This window comes from Penicillium atrosanguineum (assembly GCF_028827265.1).
Source record: "Penicillium atrosanguineum strain IBT 20685 chromosome Unknown utg000003l_segment0_segment0, whole genome shotgun sequence".
NCBI classification, from domain to species: Eukaryota; Fungi; Ascomycota; class Eurotiomycetes; order Eurotiales; family Aspergillaceae; genus Penicillium; species Penicillium atrosanguineum.
In genome coordinates, this window is record NW_026623135.1 from 1,531,710 (window position 1) to 1,556,140 (window position 24,431).

The 24,431-nt window shown below is 51.1% G+C and overlaps 4 protein-coding genes across 4 annotated transcripts; 2 read left to right on the forward strand and 2 right to left on the reverse strand.

Annotated features, from left to right (window-relative positions):
- Positions 1–287: 287 nt before the first annotated feature.
- Positions 288–2,849, reverse strand: N7443_003994 (transcriptional regulator family TF; the record flags this gene model as incomplete). Its single annotated transcript, XM_056884050.1, has 6 exons — positions 288–1,500; positions 1,557–1,850; positions 1,910–1,956; positions 2,008–2,289; positions 2,351–2,627; positions 2,698–2,849. 6 exons carry the CDS (start codon positions 2,847–2,849, stop codon positions 288–290), a joined length of 2,265 nt encoding a protein of 754 aa, XP_056742328.1.
- Positions 2,850–3,342: 493 nt separating this feature from the next.
- Positions 3,343–5,332, reverse strand: N7443_003995 (putative C2H2 finger and ankyrin domain protein; the record flags this gene model as incomplete). Its single annotated transcript, XM_056884051.1, has 2 exons — positions 3,343–5,234; positions 5,284–5,332. The coding sequence occupies 2 exons, from the start codon at positions 5,330–5,332 to the stop codon at positions 3,343–3,345; spliced, it is 1,941 nt and encodes a 646-aa protein (XP_056742329.1).
- Positions 5,333–6,499: 1,167 nt separating this feature from the next.
- On the forward strand, positions 6,500–11,350 carry N7443_003996 (ATP-binding cassette glutathione S-conjugate transporter YCF1; the record flags this gene model as incomplete). Its single annotated transcript, XM_056884052.1, has 5 exons — positions 6,500–6,790; positions 6,860–10,772; positions 10,822–10,890; positions 10,945–11,036; positions 11,093–11,350. 5 exons carry the CDS (start codon positions 6,500–6,502, stop codon positions 11,348–11,350), a joined length of 4,623 nt encoding a protein of 1,540 aa, XP_056742330.1.
- A 9,272-nt stretch (positions 11,351–20,622) lies between these two features.
- On the forward strand, positions 20,623–22,362 carry N7443_003997 (uncharacterized protein; the record flags this gene model as incomplete). The annotated part of the gene is made up of 6 exons (XM_056884053.1): positions 20,623–20,712; positions 20,763–20,967; positions 21,022–21,402; positions 21,455–21,637; positions 21,687–21,896; positions 21,980–22,362. 6 exons carry the CDS (start codon positions 20,623–20,625, stop codon positions 22,360–22,362), a joined length of 1,452 nt encoding a protein of 483 aa, XP_056742331.1.
- Between the last annotated feature and the right edge of the window lie 2,069 nt (positions 22,363–24,431).

Here is a 24,431-nt window from a genome sequence, read left to right on the forward strand (position 1 = left end):
AGAGAACAGGTATGGTCATGGACCGTTTGCAAACAAGACCAGAAGTGGTCATCTACAGAAATAGTTCTCTTGAACGGAGTAAAAATGACGCTTGCGCTTGCTGCATCCGTGAGAACCCCGGTTATCAGCGGCTCCATCTTCAGCAGCTCTGTTATCAACGTTTCTGTCCTCTGCAGCTCGCTGGCGAGTGTATGGTCTGTTGGGGCGCAGGTTACTGCAGGTGTTGGCGTTAGTGGGTGTAGGGCGGTATGCCAGTTTGACACCCCGGTGGAAAAGCGATGCATTGTTCATGGCACTGGTGACTGCGGGTGCAGAGTTGTGCGACTTGTCAGCCGCCATTCCAAAGAATGAGGTAACGCCGGATGGGTATCGAGGAATCTCGGTAATGCCGGGGGTGCGGGCGAGCTGGAGAAGTCAGCTCCCATTGTGAAGGAATAGTCATTGCCTTGAGGGAATCGTAGTTTTTCGGTGGGGGCAATACTTCCAGGGTAGCGCATCGACGTTGTACTTTCAGGGGGTGCAGAGCGGCGCACTGGTTCACCTTCCATTTCCATGTAGAACAGACTGTCATTCGAGGGGAATCGCGGCTTCTGAGTGAGACGCTCGGAAAGACCGAGGAGATCTTCATCTCGTCGGTGAGAATCAGGTGGGGGAGCAGGCTCGAAGGCTAACTGCACTGGTCCCATATGACCGATCTGGCTCACGAACTTTTCCTTGGTCACCTCTGCGATTCTGCGGGGGTGACTTACTGAGCGCTCCATTGGTTGGTTCTCGTCGACATTCAGGTATCCAGGAACTTTTTTAGTACGGTGAATCAGTTCTGCATGATCGTCTTCCTCATGGCGAGATGAGAACAGACTGCTCGAGGCACTCGGTGGTGACCAGACTCTAAGACAAGCATGATGTCCTCCTTGTACTGAAGGGACATCTTCCTGCTGACGAGAAGGGGGCGCACAATTCTCTGCGTTCGTTGGCATCGTTATTATGGCTTGAATTGGAGTTCTGGTGAAAGACAAGTCAGGGATATGAGTGTTGATCTCGAAAAGTCTGTAGTTCTGGAGTCTCTCTCCGGGCCTGGTGTAGAGAGTGTAAGCCTGACCAGCGGAATTCTGAAAAGCTTCAAGGTCGGCAAGCGTAACAATCGATGGATCAGAACGGGGTCGTGGAATCCATTGGTCAACAGCTACCTGATAACGACATTCCAGCTCATCTCTTTCGGGGAGGAATTCGAACCAATTGTGACGCAGAGCCTGCTTCACATTCAAGCGCAGTTTCTCGTCGAGGATGAGCAGTTCCTTAATGAATTGTTGGGGAAATCCAGTTATTCGATTCTGATTCAACTCCTTGGTTAGGCCTTTCTGCTCGTCTCCATTGCGGTCGAATCGTCTGTGCGGTTCCCGCGTAGGTAAGAATCCCATCAGCAAAGTCACGGTGACACAACCTAGCGAATACAGATCAATAGACTTGCTGTATCCTGCGTTGTTGGCCGAGTTCACCTCACTTATTATAAGAATTAGTATATTTTCAAATTTGAAGGCTCTTGAAGTTCTACTCACGGAGCGCAGTATTCGTACGTGCCAGTGACGGTTTGCATCCGCTCGACAGGCTGAGGTACCCTTCTGGCGCATCCGAAGTCTGTCAAGACAATCCGACCGCACTGTCCCAGTGAAGTAATCAGGATGTTGTCTGGCTTGATGTCTCTGTGTACGATATCTCTGTCGTGCAGGTATTCAATGGCGAGCAGAACTTGGCGAGTGATAAATGCGGCCTCGCGCTCCTTGAGGGTCCCTCCTCTGTACCGGAGGAAAGAAACCAGATCGCCCGCAGTCACAAGTTCACTGAAGATGTAACTAAAATTCAATTAAACTCTTGTTTTATTTCGCATGCTGTATCGTGTTGTATCACTCACATCGTATTGGGAGAGTGGATCGCTGTCTCGAAGCTGATGATGTTCGGCTGAAAAGATCATTGGCTTGGTCCATATTGAAAGCGACAAAATCTACTTACATGGGACAGGGTCTCAAGGAGCTGAGCCTCGCGATAATACCTCTCAAGCTTCTCGTCGATGCTTTTCAGTCTGTACAGAGCGGCTCGTTGTGCAGAAGGGCCAAGCTTTGTATGCTTAAGTTCCTGCTGCAGCTCTAGCTCACACTTGGCCTTAGAACTTTTGATGTCAACGATCTTGCAGGCAATCTGCTGTCCGGTAGCGATCTGGTAAGCCATTTGGACTCTTCCATATGCACCAGAGCCCAGCTCTCGTCGCGTGACGCAGTAGCTGCTCTTGAACACCTGGACGCATCTCTCGTCAGCCATAAATGAATACAGATTTAAAAAATCTGAAAGAACCGACCTTCATCTCTGCTTTTTGCCATTCAGAAAAGTTCTTCTGCGGGTTCGCGGCGGATTCAAACAGCAGCTGAAACTCAGGCACGATCGTTAGGATATCGCCATCGCTCAGGAGGAAACTCTTCCCTTGCATCGCGTAGCCATTCCAGCGAGTTCCATTAGTTGATATGTCTTGAGCATATACGAGCGGAGGTACGGTGTCAGATGAATATTCATCGTAAATGACCGTGTAGATCCGCACATGCTTGCTTGACACAAACATATGGTTGCTTGAGTACTGGCTAAGCAACAGCGATGCGACCTATGCATGAGTAAACAAATCAGGATGGGAACATGCAGAGACAGGCTTACCATGTTGATGTGTCTCGCCCGATAAAGACTTCGTCGCAGCTGTCAATGACCAGTGGCTCAATGCGTTCTTCCGTCTTGGGATTCCAGCGGAAGAGTTTACCCACAAACACATCATCAGTGCCAGTGTCAGGACCATTATGACACTCAGACATGATTGCGGGTAATATTTGATGAAAATTAACGTTTCACTGGTATGGGGAGGATTTGGGTGAAAAGAACCGCGGGGTTGGCGAAGGTAAGTTGTGGGCGAGTTCCATGGAAGCAAACGCGACTGAAACCGATCACACAGGCTACAGCAACAGATCTCACCTCCATCGTCACTAAGCGAGGCTGCTCGCCAACGATGGACGCATGTGCTCGTTGGTATTTGAATACAATAATGAGTCTTTATATTTGTTAATAGGCAGGCGAGATTCGGTATTTGATAATATCTCTAACGAACTCATCCACAGACGCAGTGTATACGCACTGTCTTGGAAGCTTGGAGAATGGACCAGTTTACAAGGGGATGAATTTTGCCATTCCCTTGCAAAACAAGGGGTCTTGACGAAAGAAACCCCCCTAGAGGTGCAGGCTTTCACTATATACCCGTATCTAGGTGGTCATCTGACTTGCAGAGAGACCTCGACAGATACCCTGAGCAACTCAGCTACCTTGCATTCGGCGGAAGCGTTCTTCGGCTGCGCGAGCACGTCGCTCCCTTTCCAGCCTCATTCTCATCTCCGGCGCCATGCCTCGCGTCTCTTCGTCACGCTTCTCTGCCGCTGTCTTCTCGACTGCACCAAGGGTACGACCAGGTTTGCTAGCAGCTATCTGGGCCTCTCGTTCGGCATCCTCCTTCTTCAGTCGCTCCAAATCGGCCCGACGACGGTTTTTTTCCTCTGTCTCTGCAGACTTCTGCTCTTGTTCATTTCGCTTATCCGCGTCGGCCTTAGACACAGCAGACGGGACCTTAGCTGTATTCCAATCCCATTTAGATTCACCCAGCTCATGGCGGGCAACTCGGAATGCATCGCGAGTGGGGCGGTCTCCTGTAAGCTCAAACGGTGCTCTTCCTTCATTGTTTGTGGCAGTAGGGTCTGCGTTGGCCCTGGTGAGCAGCGCCGAAACGACCGCGGGAGCATTCAGACTTGCTGCCAGATGAAGGGGAGTTGGACAACGGAAGTTTTGCTGTGAATCGGTAGGCTGGAAAGTAAATGAAGATGGTATGGAGTTGTTGGATAGATATGACATTAGGGCAGGGACCTTTGATCGACGAATCAGAGCCTGTATCTGGGTCGTGTGCAGCTGAGCAGCCTCTTCTTCCTTCGAAATCTTGGGCTTTTGCGGTTGGGGGCGTGGCGTGGATGGCTTAGACTCTTCCTTTTCTTTCTGCTTTGCCGCAGCTGCAGCTGCAGCTGCCGCCAGTGCGTCCTCGTCAACCTCACTGACCTTCACTCGAGTCAACTCTTTAAAGCACCTCATAAGCTCTCCTTGAGTAGCTCGACGAGTGTTAAAGGGGAAACCTCGCACTCTGGGGTCATTCTGTTTGAGAACCTGGCCCTCATATTTGTCGAAGAGAATCTTCCGGTTTGTCTTTCCAGTGGCGCGAATAAATAACAACTCAGACGTGTCAATCATCTGCTTCCAGTCCGCTAATAATTCCCGAATGTCTTTCTCGAGCGCAGCTTCGTTGTATCGACGTAGACTAGAACCAGCAGAGTGCGCAGCTCCTCGGGAAGCATCGCTGGCAGACTGGGAGCCACCCTGCTTTCGTCGGGTGGTGTATCGGTGGAACGTTTTGTGTGCGATGACACGCGCCTGTCTCTCCTCAACGCCTCCTTGCTTGCGGTGAATCTCTGGCGCTAGTGACACCAGCATTGCAGCAAAATGACCACCACCGATCATGCACATGAAGATATGGGGGCCTGCAGCCGTCGGATCTTGTTGAGCTTGTGCGTTCTTCGGGCGGGCCTTTACCGGAGCCAGTTGTTTCTTCTGTATTGTGTCCACCAAGTGGCCTGGCTCATCTTGCTCCGCGGGGGAGAAGATTGCTCTGTAAACACCAAGCGACTTATTTGAGGGTAAACTGGAGCTGGAAAGCCAGAATAGCGGGTTCTTTGGCGTACCCTTCACGATTGTATCCTCCTCTTCGCTCGCCCCGGACAGCTTGGCCTGTTTTTTCAGCAACGCCGTCAGTGTAGTGTCGGCACTACCATCGACATCTTCCTCCTCGGACTCTGACGATTCGGATCCAGATATAGACTCGTCGAGGTCTCCAACAGCTTTCGCAAACTGGACCTCGTCAAGTGGTGCGGTTCCACGTAGTTGAGATTTGAGGTTGTACCGGTGGTGATCAGACCGAACGTGACTGCGCTGCTCCTGAACGTTATGGTAGGATACCTTGCAGAGAGAGCATTGAGTCGATGTAGCGATCGCGGATTCTTGCGCGGCGACCTCAGGATCCTTGGGATCGTCCTCGGTGCTCGGTTCGGCGACGGATTGGTTGGCAGTCTTTGCGCTTAGTGTCGCAAGAAGCTCCTGTGGAAGATCATAGACTGCTCAAGTTAGTTGAAAGAACATCTGGAAAGTTAGATATTTACGCACCATATAGAGGTCTCTTCAAGAGCTCTTCAACGCGAACTGTATCGCCCATGATGGTTAAGTATAAAGAGTGTGGAATATGTGCCCCTCTGAATGACGATAAGGCTCTTACCGCCTTACGAGGCGGGCGACTGCTCAGCTTATATGCGGCTCTGTTTCGGGTTAAGTTTGAGTGACAAACTTTTGAGTCACACACACTACAGTACAGACTGGAACCAATGCTTCTTTTTGGCCTCTGTTTCTCACTGAGTACGTTTGTTCGTGCCTGTGGAGCAAATCTTGTGGCTGTACCTTAGCCACCAAACACACGCTATGACTAAATGACTGCCCGCTCTGACTCACAGGGGGCTAAGCATGATGCCGCTTCTTGCAGTTTCTTTAGTAATCTCTAAGCTTGATATGTCCAAAATTTTGGATGCAGGGTCTCATCCCATGTACCTGTAATGAAATGGCTTGTCCTAGACACGTGATCCTAAAGTGCGAGTCACCAAATTTGGAAATACGTCATAGCTTCGACGCGTTCACTGTTCCTGAACATTTGAATCTGGTGTATAATTCTTTCTGCATCAACTGCCCATCTGGGTTCTCATAATATACTTTAGATGGATATATGAAGGTTTTCGCCGACTAAAGATAACCTCGCTCTTTGTAATTAGATCGGAGATATATATTGGGTGCCTAGGTAGTGCGAAGGAGCTATCGAGGGACCCGATTGTGCTTTTCCAGGGTAATAGATAGATATCTAAATACCTAGACGGTGCCACAGATACTTGGAGAAGTGAACGGTTCACTCAGGTAACCAGAAGCGCTTGAGTGTTTCAATTGTACATATCAACAGGCAAGAGAAATGCACCCTCGACCTTATCACGGCGCGAGGATTGCCGGCTTTACCTTCTTAGTTAGATGCTTATCGCCGGTTGACCCGCATCACGTGATTCAAATTCGGAGTTTCTAAAATCGAGTGCCTCCAGGTCTTCTATTTCGATCGAGTGAATGCGAGTATTCGAGGCAAATCGCCACAAACAAGCTTTGTAAGGACATACGTTGCGCTGTGGAAAATAGAGGGATCCACCGTGCTGGGTCAGCGTCCGGACTTTGGAGATTTGCGCGCGAGACACGCTCGGCCTTTTAGTAAGCAGTCCGCAAGCTCCATTTCCGACACCGTCTTTCTCTTTTTCCTCTCCAGGTAAACCGGGGCGCATTGTTGCTTGTCACCAATATGTTGGATGGCAATACTCAGGTCGTACTCGGGGGCTCCGAGCCTGGAGAATCCCTGCAGTCGCCGCTCATATCGGCTTTCGCTCCCCGCAAGCAGTCCTTCTGCACCGATCCCGAAGGATGGGGCCCCCTCAGTCCGACGGATTTCCACCTAACTCCATGCTTCATCGATGTGATCATTGCTGTGGTCGCCGTATGGGGGATGTTTTCCGGAGCTGGCGCGCTCTATCTCTTGCTGAAGAAGCGTATTCCGCAGCCCGTCTCGAAGAATTGGCATTTCTATGCCAAGCTGGTATGCTACCCACGTCATTTGGCCCGTTGCAGATCAGATCGAATCGCTAACCCACTTTCTATTGAATAGGTTGTTCTCGCCTCTCTGATCCTAGTCACTGCCCTCCAAGCAGCTCTTCAAGCCGAGACCCAGCCGAAAACCTTCTGGGCCGACTTCCGGTTCTGGTCTTCGATCGCGACGCTCGGCTCTCTGGGTGTTATCTACGTGGTGCAGTACTATGAGCATTGGCGGAGCAGGCAGCCGAATGGTGTTGTCTTGTTCTACTGGCTCTTCTTCATCATCGCCTACGGCATCAAGTTGCATTCTCTTGTTTCGCGCAAGGACTACGTCCATCAACTCCCGTATTTCATCCTCATCAACATCAGCTTGGGATTGGCGCTGTTTGAGTTTGTGTTGGAATATCTCGTTCCCAAGAAGCAGAGCGCCTATGACGCTCTTGGTGACGAAGACGAATGCCCGTACAACTATGCGGATATCTTTTCAGTTCTTACCTTCAGCTGGATGACGCCGTTGATGAAATTCGGATACAAGAATTATCTGACCCAAGATGATTTGTGGAACCTGCGCCGTCGCGACACCACCCGTGCCACGCTCGATGATCTGAGCGAGGCTTGGGAGGAGCAGCTCCAGACTAAGAAGCCGTCTCTATGGATTGCTCTCTTTAAGGCGTTTGGTGGCCCATATCTTCGTGGAGCAATTATCAAGTCTGGGAGTGATGCGCTCGCTTTTGTCCAGCCGCAGCTGTTGCGCTACCTGATCGCTTTTATTGATTCGTACCGAGGCCCTGAACCTCAGCCAGTCATTCGAGGTGTGGCCATTGCTCTGGCAATGTTCATCGTCTCGGTTGTACAGACCAGCTGTCTCCACCAGTACTTCCAGCGAGCTTTCGACACTGGTATGCGGGTGAAATCGTCCTTGACGGCCCTTATTTATGCCAAAGCGTTGCGGCTGTCTAGTGAAGGTCGCGCGACCAAGACCACTGGTGACATTGTCAACCACATGGCTGTTGATCAACAACGCTTGTCAGATTTGACCCAGTTCGGTACCCAGCTTTTGTCTGCCCCATTCCAGATCGTTCTGTGCATGCTTTCACTCTACCAGCTAGTAGGACCCAGCATGTTCGCTGGTATCGGTGTTATGATCTTCATGATCCCGTTGAACGGTGTCATTGCGCGCATGATGAAGAAGCTGCAGATAATTCAGATGAAGAACAAGGACTCCAGAACACGTCTAATGACCGAGATTCTGAACAACATCAAGAGCATCAAGCTTTATGCATGGAACACAGCTTTCATGAACAAGCTTAGCCACATCCGAAACGATCTGGAGCTCAACACTCTCCGCAAGATTGGAGCCACTCAATCTGTTGCCAATTTTACCTGGCAATCGACTCCTTTCCTTGTGTCTTGCTCAACCTTTACGGTCTTTGTCTTGACCAGTGACAAGCCTCTGACTACTGAGATTGTCTTCCCTGCTCTGACTCTGTTCAACCTTCTTACGTTCCCTCTCTCCATCCTGCCCATGGTAATCACCTCGGTCATTGAGTCTACCGTGGCCGTGCAGCGATTGATGGACTACTTCACCGCCGAAGAGTTGCAGAGCGATGCGGTTATCTTCGAGGATCCCGTGGATCACGCCGGTGACGAGTCCGTTCGCCTTCGTGACGCTTCATTCACCTGGAACCGCCACACTGGCATTACTGTCCTGGAGAACATTGACCTGAGTGCTCGCAAGGGTGAACTCAGTTGTATCGTTGGTCGTGTCGGAAGCGGCAAGTCTTCCCTGCTGCAATCTATTTTGGGTGAACTCTATAAGAACGATGGTGAGGTTGTTGTCCGTGGCCGTGTCGCGTATGTTGCACAGTCGCCATGGGTCATGAACGCGAGCGTACGTGAGAACATTGTCTTTGGACACCGATGGGACCCCGATTTCTATGACCTTACTGTTGAGGCCTGCGCTCTGCTGGATGATTTCAAGAATCTGCCTGATGGTGACCAAACCGAAGTTGGTGAGCGTGGTATCTCCCTCTCTGGAGGACAGAAGGCCCGTTTGACTTTGGCACGTGCCGTGTACGCTCGCGCGGATATCTATCTGCTTGACGATGTTCTTTCGGCAGTCGATCAGCATGTTGGACGTCATATTATCAACAAGGTGCTCGGCCCCTCTGGTATTCTGAACAGCAAAACTAGGATTCTCGCTACCAATGCTATCACAGTCCTAAAGGAGGCTGATTTTATTGGCTTGATCCGTGACAAGACCATCATTGAGAAGGGTACCTATGAGCAGCTCATGGCAATGAAGGGTGAAATTTCCAACCTTGTCCGCACCAACCTTGCCGACTCGTCGGACGAGGGCGAGGTCAGTGGCTCCGAGGATGACCTTGCTAGCCACGAGGGCTCTGACGAGACGGCGGTTATCGCGAATGATGAGGACTCGGATAGTGAAGGTATGGAACAACCAGGCTCCCTTGTGCCTATCAAGAGTCACCGAAAGCCTGCCCAGAGGAAGGACAGTCATGCCACGCTTCGCCGCGCTAGTACCGCCAGCTGGCAGGGACCGAGACGCAAGCTCGGAGACGAGGAGAACATTCTCAAGTCCAAACAAACACAGGAGACCACCGAGCAAGGCAAGGTCAAATGGAGTGTCTACGGTGAATATGCCAAGGACAGCAACCTTGTGGCAGTCGGTTTCTATCTCTTTGCTCTTCTTGCAGGGCAGACCGCCCAAGTGCTTGCTAATTACTGGTTGAAGAATTGGACTGAGTACAACGAGGCACACGGCAGCAATGAGAACGTGGGCAAGTTTATTGGTGTCTATCTCGCATTTGGCTTGGGATCATCTCTTCTTGTTATCTTCCAGAACTTGATTCTTTGGATTTTCTGCTCGATCGAGGCCTCTCGAAAGATGCACGAGCGCATGGCCTTTGCAATCTTCCGCTCCCCTATGAACTTCTTTGAGACTACTCCTTCTGGTCGTATTCTCAACAGATTCTCTAGCGATATCTACCGCGTGGACGAAGTCCTTGCCCGCACATTTAACATGCTCTTCGCCAACTCTGCTCGCGCCTTGTTCACAATGGCTGTTATTGCCTCATCGACCCCAGCCTTTATATTCTTCATTCCCCTGCTGGCCTACATCTATATCAGCTACCAGAAGTACTACCTTCGCACATCTCGTGAACTCAAGCGTCTGGACAGTGTCACTCGTAGTCCCATCTACGCTCATTTCCAGGAGTCCCTTGGTGGCATCTGCACCATCCGCGCTTATCGCCAAGAGAACCGCTTTTCTCAGGAGAATGAGTGGCGCATGGATGCCAACTTGCGTGCTTATTTCCCGTCCATCAGCGCTAACCGCTGGCTTGCTGTTCGACTTGAGTTCATCGGTTCGATCATTATTCTGGCTTCCGCTGGCCTTGCCATCACTTCCGTTTCCATTGGCAGCGGTGTCTCTCCGGGTATAGTCGGTTTGGCCATGTCCTACGCCCTTCAGATTACCCAGTCTCTCAACTGGATTGTTCGCCAGACTGTCGAGGTTGAAACCAATATCGTGTCCGTTGAGCGTGTCCTTGAATATGCCAATCTTCCCAGCGAAGCACCCGATGTGATTTTCAAGCGTCGCCCGGCCATTGGCTGGCCTTCTCAAGGTGCTGTTACGTTCAAGAACTACAGCACTCGTTACCGTGAGGGTCTCGACTTGGTGCTGAAGGACATTGACCTTGACATCAAGCCTCACGAGAAAATTGGAGTTGTTGGCCGTACCGGCGCCGGAAAGAGTTCTCTTACACTCGCCCTCTTCCGAATCATCGAGCCTTCCAATGGTACCATTAGCATTGATGGCGTTGATGTCTCTTCCATTGGTCTATTTGATCTTCGTGGTCGCCTCGCGATCATTCCTCAGGACCCTGCCATGTTCGAAGGCACCCTGCGCGACAACCTCGATCCTCGCCATGTCCATGACGATACCGCTCTCTGGAGCGTTCTAGGTACGATGAAATTCGTTTGTACTATGTTGATATTTACTGACCAAACCAGACCATGCGAAACTGAAGGAACACGTCTCTTCGATGGAAGGTCAACTTGATGCGCCGATTCAAGAAGGAGGTAAGAGCTATTCGTATTCGCATCCCTGTGGTAATATCTAATTGAGGCATTTAGGATCCAACTTGAGTCAAGGACAGCGCCAGCTGGTCTCTCTCGCCCGGGCCTTGTTGACACCTAGTAACATCCTTGTTCTGGACGAGGCAACCGTAAGAAATATCTCTACCTCTCCGTTTGATGGCATCGGCTAATATCATCCTCCCAGGCCGCGGTTGACGTGGAGACAGACGCGCTGCTCCAGCGCACTCTGCGTAGCAGCATCTTCCAAGACCGCACGATCATCACCATCGCGCATCGCATCAACACGATCATCGATTCCGATCGAATCGTCGTTCTAGACAAGGGTCGAGTGGCGGAATTCGACACGCCAGCGAACCTGATTAAGCAAGGTGGCCGCTTCTACGAGCTGGCCAAGGAGGCAGGCTTGCTTGACAGCGACGGCCTCGCCACTTCACAAATCTAGAAGCCAATCGGTTGCAATGAGCCCCCGACGAGTTCCCGCATCATGTGTACTCAGCAGGCCTGCGAAGAGGCGCCCAGTCTCCGCCATTCTGAGTGGCTCGGGGGATCCGGATTCTAGCCCCAGAGCACCGGGCCGATCTGTGGTCGTTGTGGATCATGATTGTTCAATTTCCCGCGCATGGATCATGCTTCCCATCATGGCCTAACCGTTCGAATCCCCGGTGGCACCCCCTTGTGGCGCGGGTGTCTGTGCAAAGTGGCATCTCTTATGGGGAAAACCTTGTCAATGCGACGCCCCAGGGTTCCCCCTGACAAGAATCAAGAGGCAACATTGCGAGAGAACAAGATCGCAAATCTTCTCTTTACGCGAAGGAAACTCCGTTTTTGCCCCCGGCTCTCCAAGTCAATTATTGTACGCCCTCGATGCGCGATCGAGGCCAGCTGATTGGCGTGACCTTGGAAACTCGAAAAGTGCTTTATTTCTGTACGAACTAAATCTAAACCCTTTCCTTTCTACCCCTGTGATCAGACTGCGTGTACAGTGTCATCGTGCCTTAATTCCTGTTTTTGTTGATAGCATGTGGACAATACAACTCATTCGTACATATGACTAGCACAAGTCAACGTAAAAAAGTATTCCAAAAAAAAAAAAAATCTAAAAGTCCGCGCCCAGACCCAAGGTCGAACACTTATCTGCATGCACACAATGACATAAACCACTCCTCAGACCGGGATTATTTGCAGTAGCGCTGCGACCCAAACGTGGCGGTGACATCTCGCTATCCCAGTAGATTCGCATTCCATTGTAGCGGTGAACACCTTGTCCAGCGTGGCGCCCGCCGACACCCGAAGGGACTAATTAACCACGACGCCCAGAACATCCCATTGCACTTGCTAGTGTTCTCTCCGGAGTTGCGAGGCAAATGAATTCAAATGCAGAAATGCCCACTCCGCGTCAACTCATGTAGTCACGACTGGGTCTCGCACCACAACGTCCCACTGGCCGATTCTAGTTCGACGATCACATCGGGCTAAGAATAGATCGGGAAATATATTGCTATGCTTTAATAGTCGCCTTTCTCTGCCGGGATCTCCTTGCATTTGCGAGATTGCTTATGCTCGGCTGTGAGAACATTGTTCGTTGAAACGACACGGTGTGGCCGATGTCAGCGGGCGTGCCTCTTGATGTGCATCTAAGATTACATATGTACGAGTGCCGAGTGCTCGATGCAGAGGGGTTGGGAGAAACCTCTGGAATGACGGTTAGCTCTCTTGTTCCAAGTTTCACGGCTCGGCTTCTGCACTGCCTATGCATGTCTTTCTGCACAGTCATGTTGATTCTCCGGGGCTGGAGTAGTATTGCCACCTGCGTACATGTGTAGTGGATATATTGTCGCCTACGTCAACGCCTCGGTGCCACCGCGATCTCGAATCTTCAATATCAAAGTGGGTTCAATGCACGGTACCTGAGCCACTTCCCAGATCCGACTCCCAGGAACGAAAAGTCAACATATCAGATCTCGCGTGGCTCAGATATTGCATGTCATATTGATTCGCCTCCCCCTCTCGTCTCAGATTGGCGTTTCCCCGTCCGTGCTCGCACTAGGCTTCTCCTATTGGAAGAAACAAGTTCCTAACTCCCCCCGTCCGGTCGGCATTTGTTTCAGCCGTCAGGAAGACCAGGGAAAAGGTCAGTGCTTCGGGGAACCGCTGCTCCCGTTCCAGAAATCCTGTTCAATGGGTCTCCGACGGGCCAATCGTGGACTGCGGCGCCAAACCCCGGGTTGACATCATGAAGATCTTTAAACAATGACAGAAGCCTGCTCGGTCGATCTCGGTGTTTGGGGTCGGGGCGATGACTTCCAGCCCTTTCTTCTGGAAATGCTGGAGCGGAGAATGTTCGGCCCTGCGTTGCACTACTCGGACACCCTAGGGAGATAGAGAAGGTTTGCTAGCGATGGAGGTACGGTTCACTTTTGCTGCATTTGGATCTGCATCTGGGTCGGTGTTGGCACTCTCCACCCTGCACATTTGAGCGCCTATGGCGGGGTCGGAGGGGCGTTCCGATGATTGAAAATTCAGTTTTTGGTGGCCGGGTAATAATCCAGCCAGCCTCTGTCCACTTATCCCTCGGACCAGCCACTTTCATATCCGTTCAAGTACTTTGAAGAGTGTGGATGTTGTACAGGGCTGTAAGGGCTACGTAGTCATGATCCATGCGAGAGTCTTCAGGAAAAGGCTGATCGTGATCTGCATGTGCAGAGGACTCAGAGCCACAGTGGACTACGGTTCAGGAAGGCTGGAATCGGGACAAGGGATCATCTCAGCCCTGGAAGGACAAAGAGGGGTACGCAGATGGAAGTTTCATCCGTCCTGTACGCAAATCCTGGTCTCTGTGGATGTTGAGGTGCATATGATTCGCAGTGGTGACCAGGTCTGCGGATTCAGATCGAGCTGCATCCGGACGCTTGGGCCGGCTTGGGCTTGAGCGAAGAGTGGGATTAGGGTGTTAGATCTCCGGGGAATGGATCTATGCTTCCAGGCGAAGAGGTTGGTTGTTCTTGGCATTGCAATTTGCCAGAGATAAAGGCTTTGTATCTTTTGAAGATGATCGCGCGTCACTTTCCCGAGCCTAAGTAGGGTTGAGCCTTGTGGATGCGGTCTGATCTCACTTTTCAATGAGCTCCACGGTAGCGGTAGAAGAAGAATCATTTGGAATAAAACCGGCCCAATGGAGTTCCCCGGCCACGGATCGTCTCGCGTGGACCGGGCCTCCCGAGCTAGGTGGGACATTTCCGTGCAAATGGTCCCCTACCAAAATCACTGCGAGAAAGAGCTCTCCAAGTCTCACTTGAAGGTCGGATCCTGTCGTGGTTGAACTTATGCGACGGATCAGGTCCCCCCAGTAGCGAGCTCATTAGCGTCATCTCTATTTAGGGCCTATCCTGACAAGAAGATCAGGGAATGGCAATTATATTGTCCCCGATACCTCTCGATCGGGACCGGGCAGAGATCCGCCAGGGACGATCTGGACGTTTCGGGCAATTTCCCCGTTCATGCATCCCGCGAGGCTGGAGTACATTGCATAGGCCTCCGGGTGAACAAATCCGTACACTAGAACAACAGAGGTGGATCATCTTCGGAGACAGCATTCGGGACGTGGATCCCATTATAAACTGGACAAGCCCAAAAGAAGGGCCGCATGCATGCCATCGCGATAATCGAGTTCCGGCGTGGTGGGTTTTCCGGCTCTCAGGAAGCTTCGAGATGGAGGCTCGGGGAACTGATTAGTGTCTTTCCAGAGTTTGCGCCAAGTACCATTCGGGAATAAAGCTATGCATTGACCACACTAGCCATAAATGATTGGTTCTCGATGAAAGCCCATAAGAGGGCAGTCTGCAAGGACAGGTGGAGCTTGCAAATTGACCCCCGGAGAGTGGACGTCAAGCCACGACCCCCGATGAGGGTATCCAGGTAACTGGGTTCAGGATTTCCCACGATACGGATTCAGGGTGCAAGCGCGCGGGAATCTTGTTCCCGGGGATAGGGAACATAGGATGTGACGTTTGTGCGACCCTGTGTAGGGTGCGAACCAAGTCAACGTCCTACCTGACCATCTCTCCGTCAAGACTGCCCTATGAAACAAAATGGCTCGCGCGTGACGCGAAGGAAAACCACGTTGACAGCTTCAAATGAGCAGAGCGGATTCTGCGGGAAAGATCTCCGCACGACGCAAGGGCTCCCTGATTAGGGTTGGATGAAAAACGTACGAGGCCCAAGCGAGCTGAAGCTAGCCGATCACTGGAGTCGAAGGGTCCACATACGTAGTTCCACCCGGGCAGAGTGGATCGGGACGAATACAACAGAGAGGCAGTTCAGCAATTAAATCATGCGGATGGCACACAAGTACCATTGGAGGCATTCGCAGGGGCCAGGTGTCATATCCACGCGGTTGAGAGGATTGATCACTGTGGGTAATGGATTGGACAGCCTGCGTCAGAGCTAATCGCGCTCCAGCCCATATTGAAACAAATACTGTCGGCGATTTCGATCGTGAATGTCAGCTTGATTGGTTCATCGACATGCAGAGCGCTTAAAAGTTAGGGGACGCCCGCAGGACCGTATGACCCGGCGATGGCATGCAGAATCTTCCATGTTGCATCTGCTGCATCAAAAACCCAAGTCTCGAACAATGCCATTGAAATCAAATATAAGGTAATTTATCGACAATTATGAAGGAAGGTGGCGTGCGTAAGCGGACAATAATAGTGATGGCTGCAGCAGGGCTTCCGAGACAGCCTTTAAGAGGACACTCTGTGACCGCGGGCCATCGGGCCGGGCCACAACGCAGAAATTATCAGCAGTCTCACTTTTGTTTTTCTTGCCTCTTTGGTATTGGTTATGGGGTCCAATTCCAGAATTAGATGTAGACTATTCCTCAATATGTACGTTCTATCTCGTAACATGCTTAGGGGCTGATCTTGGCCCTCGAATTGGAGGGCTGGAAGAGGACAGTATTGGCTGCACCCTAAGATCTACAGAACCCACCGAGGCAACCAGAGGCCGTTTCGTTTAGGTTCGTTTAGCTCCGCGTAGTGGTCATAGTGCTGACTCGTGAATGGACACTGCAGGCATCGCTTTCTGAAACCCAAGGATCTTGAGAGATGGGATGAGGTCAGATCAGGACTCCATCACACGCAACAGGCCCATTCGAGAAGGATGGAACTTGTACCTGGGAGCACCAAAGCACCATGATTGCCAACTTTGACCCTATTGCTGGGTTGGAGTGGATCCTGCACTATACTCTTTGGGGGAGTTTGACAGCTTTAGCTCGTCCGGACCGGTGCCCCCCGACCCGCCGTGGCTTGGGCACGGGCTGATTGGCTTATTTGGTTCGGTTTGGGGGGAGTCGGGGAGTCTGGGCCCTCTGATGCCCTGGACCCGCATGGAACCAGGGGAAATAGCCCTGAAATGATGCTCCTCATAACAAAAGTACGTTCTCGTCCACTAAACCTGCCCAGGTGACCATGAACAACCCTGTCAACCTCCTGGCGAGGCAGACATGACGTAGGTCCAACAAAAGCCGGACCGATGGCTGTTCGATCCCGCCTTCTCATTGCATGATCGTCCTCGCGGCTCCCCGGCGCTGCACTCTCCGGTGCTTAAGCCGAGCGCCTCACTGACTTGCGTCCCGAGAAACCAAATAGAGTACGGCAACGATGATTTTGATATTCATCAGGGATACGCGAACGGCTTCCTATCTCCTACACTCGGCAATCACCTAGTTGCCTCGAGGTACCTTTGCTGCGGCCTCGGATCGTGGACGCGAACAGACTTCAATCCCTCTCGATCGACACGAGAAGCTGCCCGCTGACCTCTGTCCTCTATCCTCGACCCTCACAGAGAAAGTAAATCGAAGAAATCGCGATAGAGACCAAAAAAAACCGCGTAGGGCAACCACATCACCCTTTTCTAGAAGACGGGCACAGACGAAATGCCGATCAAAGAAAGGGCAAGTTCACACAGTCACAACCCCTCCATGATTTCCGCCTTCCCCACCCTCCATTTCGGGCAAACCGTGCACCCGCTGTCACATCCGGTTCCCGAGCCCAAGCCCAAGCTCAAGACCCAGGCCCCAAGCCCCCAGCGCCTCACCATTAAAGGATCTGGTTTCAGGGTGATTGCATCACGATCAACCGAACATCTCCGGAGTCTTCTAATCCCATCCTCGATCGGCACTAGCGGGCTACCTGGATGATATCAGACGCTTGCTATTTGCACCTGCCAATTTGCCTCTCCTTGTCTCAGTCAGACAAGACAAGCTAAGGCCTGTCAAATCTGCAATCTTGTCCGTGGCAGGATCGGGGGCGTCTACCAAGCAAGCTCCTTCCCTGCACCTTTAATATAGCCGGCTGTCAGATCCTGAGTGGGATGTGGCGGTGTGATCACAGCTGAAAATAGCTTTTGCCTATGCCTGTGCCACGCTGTGGCTGAGCCCTATCTGAGCGTTGTGCATGGGGGATGTCATGGGTTGGACGCCTTTCGGTTCTGTACCAATGGGATGCTGCCGATGAGGGATCATCAAATGGTGGTACTTTGACATCAAGCCTCGAAACATTTGAAAGGTTTGGGGGGTCTAGACCCCACGTAAAGCCTCGTATAGCTCCCATGACATGATCTACTGTCAATCAGAACCCCACGTATAGCATCATAAAGCTCCCAAGACATGATCTACAGTCAGTTGCAGTAATCCGTGATTTCAGAACTGACAGGGGATTAAAAGGGGGGATGCTAACGCGCAGGCCGATTTCGCCTTCAGATTGACAGTGGGGAAAATGAGAAAAAAGAAAAGAAAAAAAGCAAATCAACATGGGGAAAACGGAGCGAACGGTTGGGCAAACAAAGACTCCGAGGGACCCCCTTGCGGCTAAGGTGGATATGGCTTTGTTCGGCATCAGGCTGTTGGATTTTCGGGGTGGATTCTGACAGTCGTAATTCTATCTGATCAAAGCCCTCACCTGCAAATGACAAATAGTCTGATCCAAAACAAAAGGTTACAGGCACTGCGGTCACAGAAGTACCGGGCATGGTTTCGGTCTATTGGTCTTGGTCACTCTAGTCTCTATCTCCAACGATGATCGCACTTCTGTTACTCCGAATGACATGGCGACGGATATACTCGGTAGCTGATCGCAGTTGATCGATCAGAGAGGGGAACCCGAGGACAAAAAGACCGAACAAACATTTGGATACGGTGCAGGTACAGCTCTAGCATGAACAATCTGCAGCCCATATTCTTAGTTGATTTTGCCTCCTCGGGATATCTTAGACAACTGGACGTCTGGACCCGACAAATCCTATTGAATCCACCGGGGCGGGAGATGGACCGAGATGACAGTAGCTTGGGTAGATGTGCCCTTTCCCCTGGGTTGCCCAACGTCCGAGGCCAAGCTAAGAGCGTACTATTGGGATGCCTTCGCAAATGGGAAATGTGGTGGGGGCGGATCCTCGAATGCGACGGGGGCGCCCTCAAACACGAACAAAGGAACGCGTTAAAAGTACGGCGCTTAGCCCAGGAAGGCTGAATATGGCCGATTCCTATTTGCGCCGGGAGAGTCCCGGGGGATCGTACCGGAATTTGGTATCAGGTTGACCTAAACGAGAATGACAGAAGGAGGAGCCGCAAATATGTCTCGATTCGTGCTAGAACGGCCATGACTACTTATCCGCGGCTAGAGCAGCGGGCTCGACCTCGACCTCGCGAGTCAATTTGGTGCTTTTGTTGATTCGCTCTCATTTGGCGAGATTGGAAGGTCTAATCTCAGGGGTTCGCCTACGCCCGCTGAGAATCAGAGCCGGTCAAGCATGATCCCAGCGTTGAAGAGACTCCGCGAACGCCTGTCATGTCTGGTGAATCCTGAGCCATGGGAGATCGACATGGAGGGGAAGTCCATATGGGTAATGTGGGCAAAGCCCTATCGGCGAGTCATTCTTCGACATCCCAGGATCCAGGATGTTGGGCCACGCTCAAGCCTCAACCTTGATAGGTTCTTGGAACCACCGGGTCTAGGGCCACAGCCCAGTAGCTTCGCTTATTGGACTGGGAGGCCCCTGCAACTAGCGCCGGGGCACATCACACCCAGATCCGGCGCGATCGAGCACTTGTTTTCCCTGGTGACGAATCTGCCTTTCCCAAACCCACTCTGGACGTGGACCCGGGGCCCCCGAAGCTGAGCGCCTTTTAAGAATAGCACCCACATTGCGTGGGCGTGGGACCCGACGCAAGGGCCGCGGCGTTTCGAACACGAACGATGAATTAGAGAGGGTGCCTGGCTAAGGCTATGTCGATGGTGCGACAGGGTTTAAATGAGCTACCATGTTACGCTACCATTTACGTCAACAAAGAACGTCCCCCGGAGGTGGATCTTCGCGCTTCGTCCCGCCGGGAACCGTGGACAGGACTCTTTAGGAGTGTTTCCAGAGTTTAGCAATTAGCTAACCATAGATAAACAAGATGTTAAGCAGGCATTCAGGAACTTCCGATCGAAAGGATCCCGTACCCGATTACGGAGTCAAAGTAGCGAGTGACAGGCTGCCATCGCCGTGGGGGAGAGGGGCCAAAGTCGATCGATAATCGACAGCGCCACACTGGGTTGGGCTCTTCCCCGAGCGACGGACTCGACGCTAATGTGCTCGGGGCGGGACTGTCAGAAAAACAATTCTAAAATAAAATAAAATAAAATAAAATCAAGAAAATAATAAATGTCAATTAAATAAATCCTACCTAAAAAAAAGCCAAATGGATGGCGATCTACAAATACAAACAGGGATGACGGATCGGGACAGACAGCTGGGACGCCCGCCGGTGGTTGGTCTGGACTAATGCATGCCCTCAAGTTACTTGCTGCATAAGATCAGAAGCTACCGGGGATCCCCCGGCCTCAGTCAAGGATCATCCATGCTCATTGCTGTTTGATGCTTTTTTTGACAAAGTACCGCTTTACACTTTTAACCGCAAAGTCGAGAGAACTGAAATACTCTGCACCTCCACTCCGAGTTTTTCCCTTTTTGCATTAATTTAAACACCCTCCTCTTCCCACTTCCTCGACTGCTTCTTTCAACACGACCCACTCCATCTCTGGTTCCATTCTGTGGTTCACCCCTCCAAGCCCAACCTGAAGATATTTCATCCACAACCAGTCCAACCCCGTATCACCAACCCGGGATCATAGGGGTCATAGTGTGGATCTATATCTAACTTGTTCCTGCATTTGCATCGTTTCCGACCCGTCGGTTGCCAACACATCTGCGGTCTTCCTCGCCTAGCATTCTATTCTTTGTGCTCTCTTTGCCAGTGAGTATACTCCCGGAGCTAAGCTCGGTCTCGTTTGCAATGAGCTTGCTTCGAGCCGTCCTGGGTTGCCTCCCGCTTGTCACACCGGCTCGCACCCCCCGAACATGGCATCTGCCGTTGGGCATCCGCTGGTTGTGGACGACCGTGAAACGGCGTGATGCGGTGTGGATTGCAAAATTCGAGAGCAATGGCTAACAATCCGATAGGATCTCGACTAGTTTACTCTGAACCGCCAGCTTCATTTCTTTAAGAAGGACTCCAAGTCTCTGCTAGTTTCCCCGCTGAACTTTGGAGGCTGCTTCTATACTCTTTATTCTGAGTGAACGGTCTTACACATTGCGAATTTACCGGAGTATTTCCAATTCCAATACCGCGTTCCTCGCCTCGGCCTCGGCCCAGCGATTACTACTTTCAGCACAATGGTCTATACCAACCACAAAACTGCCACTGGGGCTATGAAGCGCTCTGCTTCTGCTCTGGAGGGCCCACCCGGCTGGGATGTGGCTCCTGTGAGTAAACTTGTCCACTGTACTTCGTTCACTCGCTTACAATAATTCAGCCTATGATGGCTCCCACTCGCTCGCAATTCCGCCTGCCTTATGCCCATTACGCTATGATCTATCTCGACAATGAAGGCAAGCTCAAGGTTGATGAGTCTGTTTCCATCCAGGAGCAGAGCTCAACCGTCTTCACTCCCGATGTTCGCCAGAATTTCCTCGAGATTCTCGGTGAGAGAATTGGCTATCACCAGCCTGTTGCTCGCCGTAAGTATTACCTGCTGCTATATGCCAAAATATTGTCTAATCGAATTTATACAGGCACTTTGGATGCCTCACCTCGCCGCGTTCGCCGCCGCAACGGCCCTGCTCCTTCTGTGGTTGATGATCAGGCTTCCGATAACGATGATTACCCCCAGAGTGCATCCAACGACATGGTCCCTCTCCGTGTGGGAGACACCCAAAAGGTTACCAGCTATTATGAGAGTGCTCTAAAGCACTTCCAGCAGCTGAATTGTCGCATGGTCGCCAAGGCCTTCATTAAGTTCATTGAGCCCCGCAAGCAGGTTCGACACCCATACAACGGAGGCAAGCCGGCGCCGGGTTCCCCCCCTGGTAGCACCGGCGACCCCGAAAAGACTAAGCCCGAGTGGTGGCCCCCGGGTGTCATGCACAAGGAGCCCGACCACCTGCGCAAAGAGTGTAAGTGCTTCATGTTGGTAAGAATAATTATAAGTCACTAATGTTTGCAAAGACCGTATTGAGCTTCTGCTCCACATTATCCGCAAGCTCGGAGGCCATGGCATTACCGCCGACAAACTCAAGGAGGTCGCTGGTGACACCAAGCGTAGCTTGAAGCACCCTTCTCACGTCGAGATCATCTTTGAGATCCTCCGGGTCCGCAAGATGGAAGAGCGTTTTGAGCGCGGTGAAGTTGGTATGTATTAACGTATTCGCTCAAACGATCTAAACTAATATTATAATAGATGCCAACATGGTTGTATATGTTCAGAACCGAGGACCCAGCCCCAAGGGTGAAGACGAAGAAGAGGACTCCAACGAAATTCCCATAATCAACATCCCCGAGCATGTCGAGGACGGTCTCTTGACTCCGACCTCAACTGTCGAGCAGATAACAGCTCCTCTCACAACACCAATCGACACAATGCCCATGCACCATGGCCGCTCTCAGCCAGGTAGTTTCTCAATGGGCGAACCCTTGAGCTTCGAACCCCCCGCCACGACCGCCCCTACTATGCAACCCCGCCGCAGTACTCAGACGCATACTCGCAGCCCATGCTCAGCACACCAGTGACTGCCGAGCTGATCAGCCCACATGAAGTCCTCGCTTTCGACTACTCAACGCAAAACGCGTTCCCAACCTCATCCCCGGACCAGCAGCGCACAGCAGGCCATTATGATGCCTGGGCACCCTCATTCCGCCAAAATATCTTCAGCCCAGTGGACTACAGCGCCCCGCCAACCAGCCACGGTCTTCCCCCGGCTTCAATGGCCTACCAAATGCCCATGGCCTCGCCGGCCCAGCTGCACGACATGTCGCACCACGCCCAGTCACCCCTCGACATGAGCCAACGGGCACTGCCCTTCCGCACTGGCTCCTTGGGACACCCACACGGCCTGCCTCTCTCGCACCCAGCCTAATTCAACGGGCTGGACCCAGTTGAACGGGCGATGCATTTAAATTCGAAAATCGAGGCAGGACATTTTAACGACTTATATGACTGATGGCTCTGAATACCATATGAAAGCACTCAACATGCAGGGGCTTGAGCAACGGAGTTTCTTTTGCTTTGTTGTTCTTTGTGAATAAAAAAAAGGACGGTGTCGTCAAGAGGAGCTGCGGAGTGGAGTGGACTGGATTTGATGTCTACTTTCTTTTTTTTTTCCTTTTTTTTCTCTTACTTTCTTCTTTGGTTCCTTTTTGAAAATACTTTTGATGGCTTGGTTTGGACTTTTGGATTCCGGTTTTTCTTGTGGACTTTGGATTCTTATAAATTTTGCCCTTTTCTCGACTCTCGTTAATACTCCTCTTCCACACTTTTCGTTTGATTTGTATATGATTTTCTTTCTTGTTTGCCCCTATGTCTATGTTGATCGGAGTTTTTGTTCATAAAAGATATCTGGTAGATAGTGGTTACAAAATCATTTCACATTTGAAAAAAAAAAAACAAAAGAATCTTGCCCTCTTTGTAGTGAAACCACCGATAGCTGCTTTTTCCGACCATTGTGAGATCATGGATTCTAACGTATTTTCTTTGTAGTAGAACTTTGAGGTCGGTATTACCCCTAAGATGAAACCCTGCTAGATGAACAGGGTGATGCACAAAACATACCCGGCAACTAAAACATTGGGCATCGAAGTGTCATCTAGTGCCCATGTGGAGTAGCTAAAGATTCTTGCATGGTCATCGTTTACCCCGCTTCTCATTTCAGATGGCATTTTGAGGCGTAACGCTACGGAATACTCGGCTAAAAAGCCCCAGGGCTACCCAAAAACTCCTCCGAGGCTGAAAGGATCCTTGCCACAAACCCCTATTGAATTGAGGGCATGCGAGAATTTATCAACAAACTGCGCTGGTAGAAAGTCGGAGTCAATTTGGGAATTTTGGAGACTCGGTTCAGATGTTATCTGCATAGCAATGCTTTGACTTGGCGATGACCTGGCGAAGATGATTTCTGCTGTCAAATTCACAAAGAACGTGCTCTCGTTACACTTTAGACGAATTGTATTCGTATGTATTGCTTGAGTTACGCCACGGATAAGTCAGTTCGTTCCATCTCGTCATTGTGTCTAGATGTAGTTTTGGAAGCTGGGCGTTTTCAAAACCAGGGTCTTGGCGATAACGATTATAAACGCCATTCTTCGGAGTTCTTCTGATTTTAAAAACCTCCAATGAGCTAATACAGTAATAATCAGCATTATAGCCCAACTGAGAAGATAAACTAAATAAGACTACCTACAAAATTGACTTTTCAGTTCTTTCTTGACGGTTTTCTGAGCATCTCTCCAAAGCTCTTTTTAACCCTCTTTCTATTCCTTTTCCAGAGCATCTGTTGAGATAACTTCAAAAAAATCTGAGCTATAAATTACGGCTGCCTATTTAGAACCTTGTGTAATACGTCCCTGGACCGGCTGTTTCTCGGCCAGCTGTAGCAAAGACATCTCATAGTCTGCAACAACCGCCCGCTTAATCGGGACAAGCGCGCGGCTAATAGTGGAACCGCGCCGGCCCTCTTCGAGCTCGCGTTGAAGCAACAGAGCATCATCCGCAATCTCTCCGCGACATCTTTGCAGCGCAACGCATATCCCTCTACGCGTTCTGGAGGTTTGTAGATATTGGGAACTTCCGGGGTCCTGTGCTAACTTTTGCCCAGGCTGCGTTCACGATCTCTTTTCCGTCACTTCGACTTCTCCCCCGAACCTGCCGCGTCTATTTCAACCACCTCTTTCATCGCATCCGCCTCAAACCAGCACGTTTTTGGCGAAATGCTCCTTGTTCGTTACGGTACGCAATAGACCCCGCGATCGTCCGAAAGGTACCGCCGTCTCTCCCTTCCCGCCGCTGCGACTTCGAGACATTGCAACGTTCGACCAATTGCGCAATCCTGCATTGCTCGGCCGCTGTGATCTGTTGGAGAAACAGGCGATACTCTTTAATTGCATCATGGACTGACTTCTGGTCCTCGCCTCGGCGAATCGACTCCTCAAA